This window comes from Rhincodon typus, unplaced genomic scaffold (assembly GCF_021869965.1).
Source record: "Rhincodon typus isolate 14 unplaced genomic scaffold, sRhiTyp1.1 hic_rhity00001291, whole genome shotgun sequence".
In the NCBI taxonomy this organism is placed as follows: domain Eukaryota; kingdom Metazoa; phylum Chordata; class Chondrichthyes; order Orectolobiformes; family Rhincodontidae; genus Rhincodon; species Rhincodon typus.
The window spans coordinates 2,681-15,701 of NW_025966929.1; the positions used below are offsets into that span (position 1 = coordinate 2,681).

Sequence of the window (13,021 nt, forward strand, 5' to 3'; positions counted from 1 at the left end):
AATCATTTCTGAAGAAGGGTCCCGACCCGAAACATCAGCTTTCCTGCTCCTCTGATGCTACCTGGCCTGCTGTATTCCTCCAGCTCCACACTGTGTTATCTCAGACTCCAGCATCAGCAGTTCTTACTATCTCTGAGTTCAGACATTTTTGTGTTGGAATAGCAGTAGACAATCAAGGAACTGGTGAATTTGTCCTCCTTCTTATGAATTTCTGAATTAGATGCAGCAAACTCTCTTTGTTTAGCTTTGAAGGTGAAGAGTGGGATGGAGTGAAAAGGAAGAGAGAAAAGGAGGCCAGGAAACAAGTGAGACAATGATGGACAGCCACTGAGTAAGTGGACTTGTGACAGAGAAAGAAACACGGACTGAGAAAATGTGCGAACGAAAAAATAGATATGAGACAGAAAGAGGGAGAGAATATGGCAGACCATGTTTTGGATTATAATAGAAACAAATAGAAATTGAAAATAAACGGCATTGTTTATTTGGTTTATGATCATAATATATCATGTTATTTGGGCAAATTGTGGCACCTGGTCCATAGGTGCATATCAAATTATCACTTTGTCTAATAACTTTCACAGTATCAATCTTAATGGAGTGACCGCCTTGTTTGTTCAGTGCTCTGAAATCAATTGCCTTAGGGATGCATTCTAAGAATACCACCAGGGATTCGCCTCACTATAAATCATCCACTGATTTCTCTTTATGGTCTCATTCACCTCCAATATCAACAGGATTCCATACCTAAAAAGGAAATGCGTCGGACAATAATGTCCCAGATTGAGTCCGTATACTATCCTGCGCTGGCAGTTGTTGGTGTACCTGGTAAGCTATATTCTTGTGTACGTTAGACGATGATGATCTGGATTACTGGACTGCTACATAGGCTCCATGCCAGCTAGAGATATCGCATTGCCTCATGCACTGACATAGCAAAGGTCACCGCAGCAGAAGCTGTGGAGAGGAACAGCATTTATCTTTCAGGCTGATGACTCTTCATTAACACTAAATGGAGACCTTCCCTTCTCAAACCCATGATTCCAATGCGCAGAGCTATGGCAGCAGTTTCCAGGTTCCTGGCCCTGACCGTCTCAGCCAACCTTTTTACAGCCCCAGCCTGCACCAGCAAGGTCTGAGGACCTTCCACTTCTTCCTTAAATGGATCATTTCTCATCCATTGCTAAATCTCCTCCACATGACTGAAACTATTCCCAGTTTGACAACTTCTCCTTCACCTCCATTCACTTCCTCCAAATAAAAATTGTTGCTCCGATTGCCCGCACATAGGTCCAGACTAATCCTGCCATGTTGTGGGATATGTGGAGCAGTGCATGTACCTGTCCATCTCAGGCCACCTCCTTCAGCTCTTTTTCCATTAAATAGATCCATAGATCACCATTTTGTTGCTACCCCTTGCTCTTGCCCTGAACTGAAAACTTCCATTGACTTTGTTTCCAGTTCTTTCCCTTTTCTAAGCCTCGTCTCGTCCATCATTGATTCTTCCCTTCCTTTCTTTGACTCCTCAATCCTCAATTCTGCAAACAAGTTATGAACGGAAATCAAGAGTAAACCCATTAGTCTCACAGCTACCTTAACGATACTTCTCACACCTTGCTTCCTGTAAGGACTCTATTTCACTCTCCCACTCTTTAGAGGAAGCAATTTATCATGGTACTGGTTTTGAAGTATGTTTTTTTTTCTTCAACCCCACCTTAGTCTAGATTGATAGGGACCAGATCAAAGTCAAATCCTTTTCAAGCACTCTTGCAATCAGCTTCTACACTCCCTCCCAGAAGCATGAATGTCCTCACCTTCCAACACAACAGCCTTCGTATTCAACTGATTTTTAAAATACATTCATTCATGGGATGTGGATATTGTTGGCTCCATCAATATTTTCCCATTCCTAATTGTTTTTTTTTCAAAAATATACCTTATTCATAAAAAAGTCTTTGTATATATAGATAGTCACAAATGCAGTTCGGTTCTGCACAGTTGCATAACAAGTAAACAAACAAAACTTTTGGACTTCGACTCTATCCACAAAAGCACAGACCTCGCATACCTACAATACCAATATTTACAAATATTTGACACACTAGCAAGGTCCGATAACTGAACGGACCCAATTTACCTTCAGCAGGAAGACCTCAGACGGTGGGTCTTTCCCCTCTGCCCCTTGGCAGCAGCTGCCCCAAGCTTTAGTGCGTCACTCAGCAAGTAGTCCTGGACCTTGGAATGTGCCAGTCTGCAACACACGGTTGGGGTCAACTCCTTGTTCTGGAATAAGTGGTGGTGTGATGCCTTTTTGAACTACTGCAGTGAGCGGAGTTTAAGGACACCCATATTCAATCATTCTTTTTTTTATTGACTGTGTGCGGACATCTGACTAGATTTCACGCTATACTTAAGAGTGTAATTCATATGGTGTGTAAGGACTGTGTCTTTTGCTTTTTGTGTTTTATTTTTAATGAGAAAGAGACATATTAAAGCCAATGTTTGAAGGGATAGCTACATGTTTGTTAGGTAAGTAACCTGGGATCAATTGCAGACATCATGTAAACACTGTTTCTATGAGCAGTAATTAAAGAGATTGCAGACAAATTGGAGCCGAGGAGTTTCTATATACAGATGCCAGTGTTGGCAATAAGAAACAGATTGGTCTATAATCTAGTGACCAGCTACAAATGTGTGCATAGACAAGAGGGCATTTATAAGGGAATTAACACTCTAATTAATAGCGCCATTCATAACTTCTCAAGTTCAAATGCAACAAGATCTGGACAATATCCACATTTTGGGCTGACAAGTGGCAAGTAACATTCATGCCACACAAACGCCAGGCTATGATCTTCAACAATAAGAGACAATCTAACCACCACCCCTTGACATTGAATGGTGTTCCTATCACTGAATCCCCCACTATCAACATCCTGGGGGTTATCATTGACCAGAAACTCAACTGGACTCACCACATAAACACAGTGGCTACAAGAGCAGATCAGAGATTAGAAATACTGTGGTGAGTAATTCACCTCCTGGCTCCCCAGAGTCTGTCCACCATCTACAAGGCAAAAGGAAGGAGTGCGATGGAATACTCCCCACTTGCTTGAATGAATTATGACAGGTGGAAAATTATGGAATGTGCACAGCCATGGAACTCACAGGGATCATTGTCTACAGTGCCATAAGGGATGGAATTCCAAGATTTTGACCCAGTGATATGAAGGAATGGTGATATAGTTCCAAGTTAAGATGATATGAGGCTTGAAGGGGAACTTGCAGGTTGTTATGTTCCCATGTATCTGTTGCCCCTGTGCTGCTGGATGGTAGTGATCATGGATTGGAAGGTACTATTGGAGAATTCTTGATGAATTTCTACAGTGCACTTTGTGGATGGTATACATTGTGAACAATGAGGCATCAGTGGGGAAGTGAGTGAATGTTAAAAGTCATGAACAGTGTGCCAATCAGGGTGCTTTATTCTGGATGAAGTTGAGCTTCTTGCATCATCCAAGCAAATAGAAAATATTCCATCAGAAGTCTTTGCCTTGTCAATGGTGGACAGAATTTGGGGAGTCAGGAGATGAGGTGCTTTTCACAGAATTCCGAGCTTCTGGTAAACACAGTAGTTATACGTCTAGTCCAGCTCAGATTTTGGTCAATGGTACTCCCAAGATGTTGATAGCTGATACAGTAATACAGAAAGTTAGAAATATAAGAAGTAGGAACAAGATCAGGTGATTCGAGTTTTCAAGCCTGCTCCATCATTCTGTATGATCATGGCTGATCATCCAACTCAGTCCCCTGATTCCATTTCTCCCCAAACCCTTTGGTCCCTTTAGCCCTAAGAACTATATCTAACTTCTTCTTGAAATCATTCAATGTTTTGATCTCAACTACTTTCTATGGCAGAGAATTCCACAGGCTCCACACTCCATGGGTGAAGAAATTTCTCCTTATCTCTGTCCTCAATGACTTACACAGTAGCCTTAAACTGTGACCCCTCATTCTGGACTCCTTGGCCATTGAGAACATCCTTCTTGCATTTAATCTGTTCGAATTTTATAAGTTTCTGTGAGATCCCCCCATCATTCTTCTAAACTGCGGAGAATATTGTCCTAACCAATCCAGCCTTTCTTCATTGTCAGTCCTGCCATCCAAGGAATCAGGCTGGTAATCCTTCATTACACTCCCTCTATTGTTGGAACATCTGTCTTCAGATAGGGAGACCAGAACTGCACACAATACACCAGATGTGGTTTCACTAAAGTCCTGTACAATTGCAACAAGACATCGCCACTCCTGTACTCGAATCCTCTCACTATAAAGGCCCACATGCCATTTGTCTTCTTCACTGTCTGCTGCATCTGGATGCTCACTTTCTGACAACTACAAGGACACTCAGTTCTCATGGTATCTCTCCCTTTTTTACTCTATTGCCATTCAGATAATAACCCTGTTTCTTGCTACCTCACATGTTATACTTCATCTGTCATGCATTTAACCTCTCAAACAATTTGTCAAAATCACACTGAAGCATTTTTTTCAGCCTCCTCACAGCTCATCCTCCCACCCAGCTTTGGTGTCATCTGCAAACTTGGAGAAAACTTCAGTTTCATTTAATTTCTTTTTTCTTCCTTTACTTTATGTTTGTATGATTGAAATCAAGCCATTCATATGATATCCAATAGCTGTTTCTTTTCTTTACTTAGACCATAAGACATAGGAGCAGAAATTTGGCTGTTTGGCCCATCGAGTCTACTCCACTATTCAATCATGGCTGATATGATTCTCAACCCCATTTTCCCGCTTTCTCCCTGTAACCTTTGATCCCCTTACTAATCAAGAACCTATCTATCTCTGTCTTAAATATACTCAATGACCTGGCCTCCACAGCCTTTTGTGGCAATTAATTCCAAAGATTCATCACTCTCTGGCTGAAGAAGTTTTTCCTCATCTCCGTTCTAAAGGATCTTCCCTTTATTCTAAAGCTGTGCCCTTGGGTCCTATTCTCTCCTGCTAATGGAAACTTCTTCCCAACGTCCACTCTATCCAGGCCTGTCAGCATTCTGTAAGTTTCAATTAGATTCCCCCTCATCCTTCTAAACTCCATTGAGCATAGACCCAGAGTCCTCAAACATTCCTCACATGTTAAGCCTTTCATTCCTGGGATCATTCTCATGAACCTCCTCTGGACCTGCTCCCAGGCCAGTACGTCCTTCCTGAGGTATGGGGCCCAAAATTGCTCACAATATTCTGAATGTCGTCTGACCAGAACCTTACAAGTCCTCAGAAGTACATCTGCTTTTATATTCTAGTCCTCTCGAAATAAATACCAATATTGCATTTGCCTTCTTAACTACTGACTCAATCTGTAAGTTAACCTTAAGAGAATCCTGGACTAGGACTCCCCTTTGCACTTCAGATTTCTAAATTTTCTTCTCTTTTAAATAATTGTCTATGCCTCTAATCTTCCTACCAAAGTGCATGACCTCACACTTTCCCACATTGTCTTCCATCCATCACTTCCTTGTCCACTCCCCTAACCTGTCTGAATCCTTCTGCAGCTTTCCCACCTCCTCAATTCTACGTGTGCCTCCACCTATCTTTGTATCATCTGCAAACTCAGCCAGAATGCCCTTAGTTCCTGCATCAAATCATTAATGTATAAAATGAAAAGTTATGGTCCCAACACTGATCCTCGCGGAACTCCACTAGTCATCGGCTGCCATCCTGAGAAGGATCCTTTTGGCCCTACCCTCTGCTTTCTACCAGACAGCCAATCTTCTATCCATGCTAATACCTTGCCTCTAACACCATGGGCCCTTATCTTACACAGCTTCCTGTGCAACACCTTGTCAAAGGCCTTCTGGATACTTACCTACTTTACTTACTACTGCTCCCTTTGACTTTTATACCATGAAACTGTTTGGCATCTAACCTTTCCAGTCACAAAGTTTCTCTTTTGTTCTTCATCCACTCCTCTTTTACTTGCTACTATGTTTCTATTTTTTATCAGTTCTGATGATAGATCAGTGTGCTGGAAAGTCAGATGTGTTCCTCTCCACAGATTCCAGCATATTTTGTTTTTATTTCAGATTTCCATTGTCTCAATATTTTGCCTGTGATAAATAGTTAGCTATTTGATGATAAATCTATAAGCCCTCCATCAGTGTGATCAGCACCTTCAGAAGAGTGAGGCGATGGAAATAATTAATTTGACATGTCCCATTCCAGATGACACCTCAGCATTGTTGCTGGCTAGTTATTTCACTGTCTCCTTTTCTATTTTATGCAGGTAATGGTGTGGAAATTGTGATCCTGTCTCGGGGAAAGTGTGGTCTCTCCAGATGCATCACCCACTACCTGGTACCCATGGCAATGGCGGATCTCATGGTGATTACCTGTAATTTGGTATTACGTTGGATTGTAGTACTCCATTGGCGGAACTCTTTCCTGCACTACACCTCTGTGTGCAAGCTTATTCTATTTGGCTCTTCGACTGCCATAGACATTTCTGTCTGGACAACAGTTGCTTTTACTTCTGATCATTTTGTGGCCATTTGCTGTCTAAGGCTGAAACCAAAATATTGCACCAGGAGAACTGCTGCTGTGGTTATCATTGCTTTAAGCTTGCTGTTCTGTTTAAAGAACATCCCATGGTTTTTCTTGTATATTTCTTGTTATACAATTAACAATATTCCACGGGGTTGCCTTGTGTCACCAAAGATTTATACTCAAACTGTATGGATAGCATTTTCCTGGATTGAACAGTTGTTAACCCTGTTGCTTCCATTCCTTTTGATTTTATTCTTTAACATCCTCACCATCAGATGTATCTTAGTAGCCAGTAAGGCCCAAAGGAACTTCTGGGAGCACAACAAAGGAGAGAGTGAGAGACAAGGACCCTGACATGAAGAGTCACAGAGAGTCCATAATTTTGCTTTTTGCAATATCCAGCTGTTTTATCTTGCTCTGGATGACAACAGTCATTTATTTCTTGTATTATTGAATTAAAAGCACTTTCAGTAAAAGATCTATAATGAACATTTTTGCAACCTTTGAAGAGGTGGATATTATGCTTCAGCTTCTGAGCTGCTGCATGAACACAGCCATCTACACAGTCAGCCAGAGAAAGTTAAGAAAGGAGTTGCTTAATGCCCTCAAATATCCCTTTATACGGATTGGCAAATGCATTAAATAAGGACAATGGCTGCACAAAAAGAGCTGTCTCCCCCAATATGACAACCAACTCCTCATCACAATTATCACTTCAATTTACTACAGGTATTCACCTACTGGGCTAAATGTTTCCTGTAAATTAATTTGTTGTCAAGAGAAATGAGAATCAAAACCATCAATCCCCATCAAAAATAAATAAAGGAAGTACTATAAAGTTATCAAATATGTTCCTTAGTTGTTATATAGGACTTGTCTTTTGTGAAATGACCTGAACTAAGCATATCCAACAGTGGTATTTTTTAGGAATGGATTAATTCATATGCTCTGGTACGTGTTTTGCTAAGTGAATAAGGACTGTGTTGTAACCTTCCCATAATTCATTCAGCAATCTTTTCCCATGCAGTATGATACCTTGTTCCATATGAAATTTGACATTCTTGCACCTATCCAAATGAAGCAAGAAGAAAGGTTCCAACTACATGTCCCTTTATTCAGCAATACTCAAGCTCTTTCACATCAAGAGATGTTGTAAATGCATTTTCTTATCATTTGTCTCATTATATAATGTCATGTATGTACATTCTTTCACCCCGGTACATACCAAAGTAAAACAACTATTTAGTACTTCTGCCATGTCCCTTTCTTACCATGCTGTATTATCCTGTCTCCTCTTTAATAGTCTGATTCCTATCAATGTTTTCCATCTATAAAGTAAAAGAACAAAAAGTGCTGGAGAAACCTAGCAGGTCTGGCAACATCTATAGAGAGAGAAAAACAGAGTTAATGCTTTCAATCCAATATGACTTTTCTTCAGAACGCAAGAGTCGTCCATTTATTTTGATTTGCCTGTAAGAGAAAGATCTGTTTGTTTTGTGTTCTTTAATGATTTTATAGCCCTTCTTTCCTTCCTATTTGTCTTTCTTGCAACTTCTGTCCTCATCTCCCCATTCTGTTTCATCATGTACTCCTGTGCGAATATAAAAATTTGAAGCAGAAGTAGGCCACCTGATCCTTCAAATCTGCTCCAGCATTCAATAAGTTCATAGCTGATCAGATTGTGTCCCAAATTCTTCTATGTCAACATAAATATTTCTTCAACCTATTAACCCGATTTTCAGTGTGCTTCTTTATTGACATCTTGGGTGCATTATTTTGTGGTCACTATTGCCTAGCTGTTCCGACTTTTACTTCTCTTCTCCGTTCCAGTTCATTCCCATTAATAGATCCAGTCGCGTTTATTCCCCTTCTTTGGTTTTTGCATATTGGGTTAGAGTGGTGTCCTGTATGCAATTTAGAAGATCACAGAATTCCTACAGCGTGGAAACAAGCCATTCAGTCCATTGAGTCCACATCGACCCTCCAGACAGCATCCCATCCAGACTCATTCCCCCTCTCCATCCAATCCCTTTAACCCTGTATTTCCCATGGCTAATCCACTTAGCCTGCACATCCCTGGAAACTATGGGACAATTTATCATGACCAATCCACCAAACCTGCACATTATTGGATTGTGTATCGTCTGCAAACTTACTAACCCAACCATCTACATTTTCATCTAAGTCATTTACATATATCACAAACAGCAGAGGTCTCAGTAGGGATCTCCTTGGAACACACTAGTCAAGGACCTCCAGCCTGAAAAACACCCTTGTAACAATACGCTCTGTCTTCTACGGGTAAGCCAATTCAGAATCCACGTGACCAAGTCACCATAGATCCCATATATCTTAATCTTCTGGATGAGTGTACTGTGAGGGACCTTGTCAAAAGCCTTACTAAAATCCATGTAGACAACATCCATTGTTCTATCCTCGTTACCTCCTCGAAAAATTCCAACAAGTTAGCAAGACATGACTCAAACCTGGTTCCCTGGTTCTGTGAGGCAGCAGTGCTAACCACTAAGCCACAGTGCCACCAAATCCATTCCTGTTACAATCTCCAAGAGAACCCATAAATCTAAAGAATCAAATTTACTAAACGATTCACAAAGGAAAACAAGTACGCTGCTAGATGTGAATTTTATAACTTTTTTCCCACACAAGTCTTAACAAACAAGAGTTAAACATAAATTAACACTCAAACCGTGACTGTTATATAGCATATGGAACACCACATACAACAAAGATTGAGCCCATGGATTTTCTTTGAGCTAAATTCCAGCTTCTTTCCTTTGAGAACTTAGGTGATTCTTCCCAGCAGACCCTATGGAAACAGGACGTGCCTCATCTCTGGTTTTACATCTCTCTTGCTGTCCATTCTGCTACTTGTCCCTTAATTCCAACTTTATTTATTCATTCATGGGTTGTTCCATTGCTGACAAGACCACCATTTCTTGCCCGTCCCTAATTGCACTGAAGAAGGTGGTCACACTTGTTCTGAAATTTGTCTTGAGTTTGCTCAATGGCACTTTAACCTTGTGAAAGTCCCTTAGAAATTCTTAGCATTCTTCTCATACTTATTGAAAGAATTCAATAAAATTGGTGAATCATGAAGCTTCTTTAGTAGTATGCCCTGACTACTCACTATATTTCAAAATGTTTCTCTATTGCATCTACAAGTAGGCTATTTTATTTTAATTCATGGATGGCGTGTGGGCATCATTAGCTGGACCTATTAGAAGGTGGTCGTGAACTGCCTTCTTGAACCACCACAAGCAAGTTGGTAACAACAACAGAAGTTGCTATTAAAGCTCAGCAGGTCTGGCCGCATCTGTGAAGAGAAATCATAGTGGACATTTTGGGGCCAGTGACTCTTCTTCAGAACTGTTGGTGTTTGGGAGGGAGTCCCAAGATTTTAACCCAGCAACACTGAAGGAACAACGATATGCTATCAAGTCAGAATGGTGAGTGGCTTGGAGGACAACTTCCAGGCAGTGGTATTCCCATATTTCTGCTACCCTTGTCCTTCTGGAAGTGCTTGTGGCTTTGGAAGGTGCTGTCTAAGGATCTTTGGTGAATTTCTGTAGTACATCTTGTAGATAGTACACACTGTTGCTACTGAGGGTTGGTAATGGAGAGAGTAAATGTTTGCAGATGTGGTGACAATCAAGTGGGTTGCTTTACCCTGGATAGTGTCAAGCTTCTTGAGTGTTGTTGGAGCACTTCAAGAATGAATTACAGACACAGTGCAATCTATTTTTTTATGATGCGTGGATACAATCAATCTGTCTCACTACCTGTTTGATCACTTTACCAAACTTTACTTTTCAGAGTTTTGAAATATTTTATTGAAGTCATTCTCTGTTTTTACGCTGTTGTTCCTCCCCTCAGGGTATTTTCTCCCTTCTTCAGGTTCTGAATTCTTCAGGGTCTGTTTTGTTTCATTCATTCACTGTTCCCAGCAAAATTCCCCTTTTCTTCATCAAAACTGTAAATCAAGACCAGGACTTATGCAGGTAATGGTAGGGCCCCAGGTAATGTTGTCAAACAGGGTTTAGGTGCATAGTTCTTTAAAAGTTGCGTCACAAGTAGGCAGGGTGGTATTTAGCATGCTTGCCTTCTTTGCTCAGACCATTGAGTAAAGGAGTTGGGACATCACATTAAGATTGTGCAGGATGTTAGTGAGGCCTCTTCTGGAGTACAGTGTACAGTTTCTGATTGCCCTGCTACAGGAAGAATATTACTAAATTGGAAAAGGTTCAGAAAAGATTTAGCAGGATGTTGCCAGGACTGGGACTTGAGTTATAAGGAGAGATTGAATAGGCTGGGACTTTTTTCACTGGTGCATGGGAAGTTGACGGGTGATGTTTAGATGTTTACAAAATCATGAGCGGCATAGATAAGGTGAATAGCAAAGGTTTTTTTCCTGGATTGGGGGAGTTCAAAACTAGAGGGCATATTTTTAAGGTGGCAGCAGAAAGCTTTAAAAGGGGCAACTTTTTCACACAAAGGGCGGTTTGTAAATGGAACAAACTGCCAGAGGAAATGGTCGATGCAGGTACAGTTTCAACATTTAAAAGACACTTGGACATGGACATGAATAGGAATGGCTTAGAGGAATATAGAACAAATGCAGGCAAGTGGGAATAGTTTAGTTTGGGAAACTTGATTGGATAAGTTGGACCGAAAGGTCTGTTTCTTGCGGATGACACCAAAGTCGGTGGAGTTGTGGATAGTGCGGAAGGATGTTGCAGGTTACAGAGGGACATAGGTAAGCTGCAGAGCTGGGCTGAGAGGTGGCAAATGGAGTTAATGCGGAAAAGTGTGAGGTGATTCACTTTGGAAGGAGTAACAGGAATACAGATTACTGGGCTAATGGTAAGATTCTTGGTAGTGTGGATGAGCAGAGAGATCTCGGTGTCCATGTACATAGATCCCTGAAAGTTGCCACCCAGGTTGATAGGGTTGTTAAGAAGGCGTACAGTATGTTAGGTTTTATTGGTAGAGGGATTGAGTTTCGGAGCCATGAGGTCATGTTGCAGCTGTACAAAATTCTGGTGCGGCCGCACTTGGAGTATTGCGTACAGTTCTGGTCACCGCATTATAGGAAGGATGTGGAAGCATTGGAAAGGGTGCAGAGGAGATTTACCAGGATGTTGCCTGGTATGGAGGGAAGGTCTTATGAGGAAAGGCTGAGGGACTTGAGGCTGTTTTCGTTAGAGAGAAGGTTAAGAGGTGACTTAATAGAGACATACAAGATGATCAGAGGATTAGATAGGGTGGACAGTGGGAGCCTTATTCCTCGGATGGTGGTGGCTAGCACGAGGGGACATAGCTTTAAATTGAGGGGTGATAGATATAGGACAGATGTCAGAGGTAGATTCTTTACTCAGAGAGTAGTAAGGGCGTGGAATGCCCTGCCTGCAAAAGTAGTAGACTCGTCAAATTTAAGGGCATTTAAATGGTCATTGGATAAACATATGGATGATAATGGAATAGTTTAGGTTAGATGGGCTTCAGATTGGTTTCACAGGTCGGCGCAACATTGAGGGCCGAAGGGCCTGTACTGCGCTGTAATGTTCTATGTTCTATGTTTCCATTCTGTATGACTCCATGTCTCCTTCTTCTGATCCCAGCTGATGGTAATCCCAGAATGAAACCTGGTTTGACAGGCCATAAGTCTTTTTTTTCTTTTTTTTTGTTTACTGCATGTTCACAAGAGGCTGCCAATGCACTTTTGACAACAGAACACAAAAGTTAATCATACAAAGCTAAAAAATTAAGCAAACTATTTTGTTCAATTATTTGAGCAAATTTATTACTAAAATCAGAAAGAAAGATTCATCCCTTTAACCACAATACAACTCTTACAGACTCACAAATCTCAGTGAAGAGTCATGCTTTCCCCCACAGTGAAGCTTCATGTTCAGCTGGCATAGCTGTAATTTGATTTCTTTCGTCTGATTGTTACACATTCACTCAGTGCTATTTTCTTCAGTTAATGTCTTTCTCTGATACCCTGAAAATATATTGCTGACTCAGCTCACTTTTTCCTCCCTATGGGCTCCCTAATGTCTTCAACAGCTTCTTGGATGACATCCTCACTGCCAATTCCCAATGTCACTACCCCAACAGCTTTCTGCTCCTGGAGCCTTCTTTTCATTGGCTTCTAAGTAACTCACGATTTGTTCACACATGTAAATACCTGGGGAATGCCAGTAATGGCCAGAAGTCAGGCTGACCGACAAGCTTGACATCAAGTCAGGCAGGGAGGACTCCAGACCAGATTGCAGACAACGATGAATCAGAATGCAGAAGGAAGACAGAGGGCTTTGTGTCATGGTGCAATAATAACGACCTCTCTCTCAATGTTGGCAAAAATATAGAACTGATAATTGACTTCAGAAAGAAAGGCGGAGGACATGCCCCCATCTACACCAACAGAGCTGAGGCT

General features: G+C 41.2%; 1 protein-coding gene across 1 annotated transcript; it reads left to right on the plus strand.

Moving 5' to 3' along the window:
* Nucleotides 1-584: 584 nt before the first annotated feature.
* Nucleotides 585-7,366, plus strand: LOC125481212 (probable G-protein coupled receptor 139). The gene is made up of 2 exons (XM_048592473.1): nt 585-828; nt 6,305-7,366. Exons 1-2 carry the CDS (start codon nt 759-761, stop codon nt 6,916-6,918), a joined length of 684 nt encoding a protein of 227 aa, XP_048448430.1. The 5' UTR covers nt 585-758; the 3' UTR covers nt 6,919-7,366.
* The last annotated feature ends 5,655 nt before the right edge of the window (nt 7,367-13,021 follow it).

What these genes read in the sequence shown, in the direction of transcription:
- LOC125481212 (XM_048592473.1), top strand. Translation starts at nt 759, where the DNA reads ATGCGTCGGACAATAATGTCCCAGATTGAGTCCGTATACTATCCTGCG. An exon ending in GGCAGTTGTTGGTGTACCTG is followed by an intron (nt 829 to 6,304) that starts GTAAGCTATATT and finishes TATTTTATGCAG; the next exon opens with GTAATGGTGTGGAAATTGTG.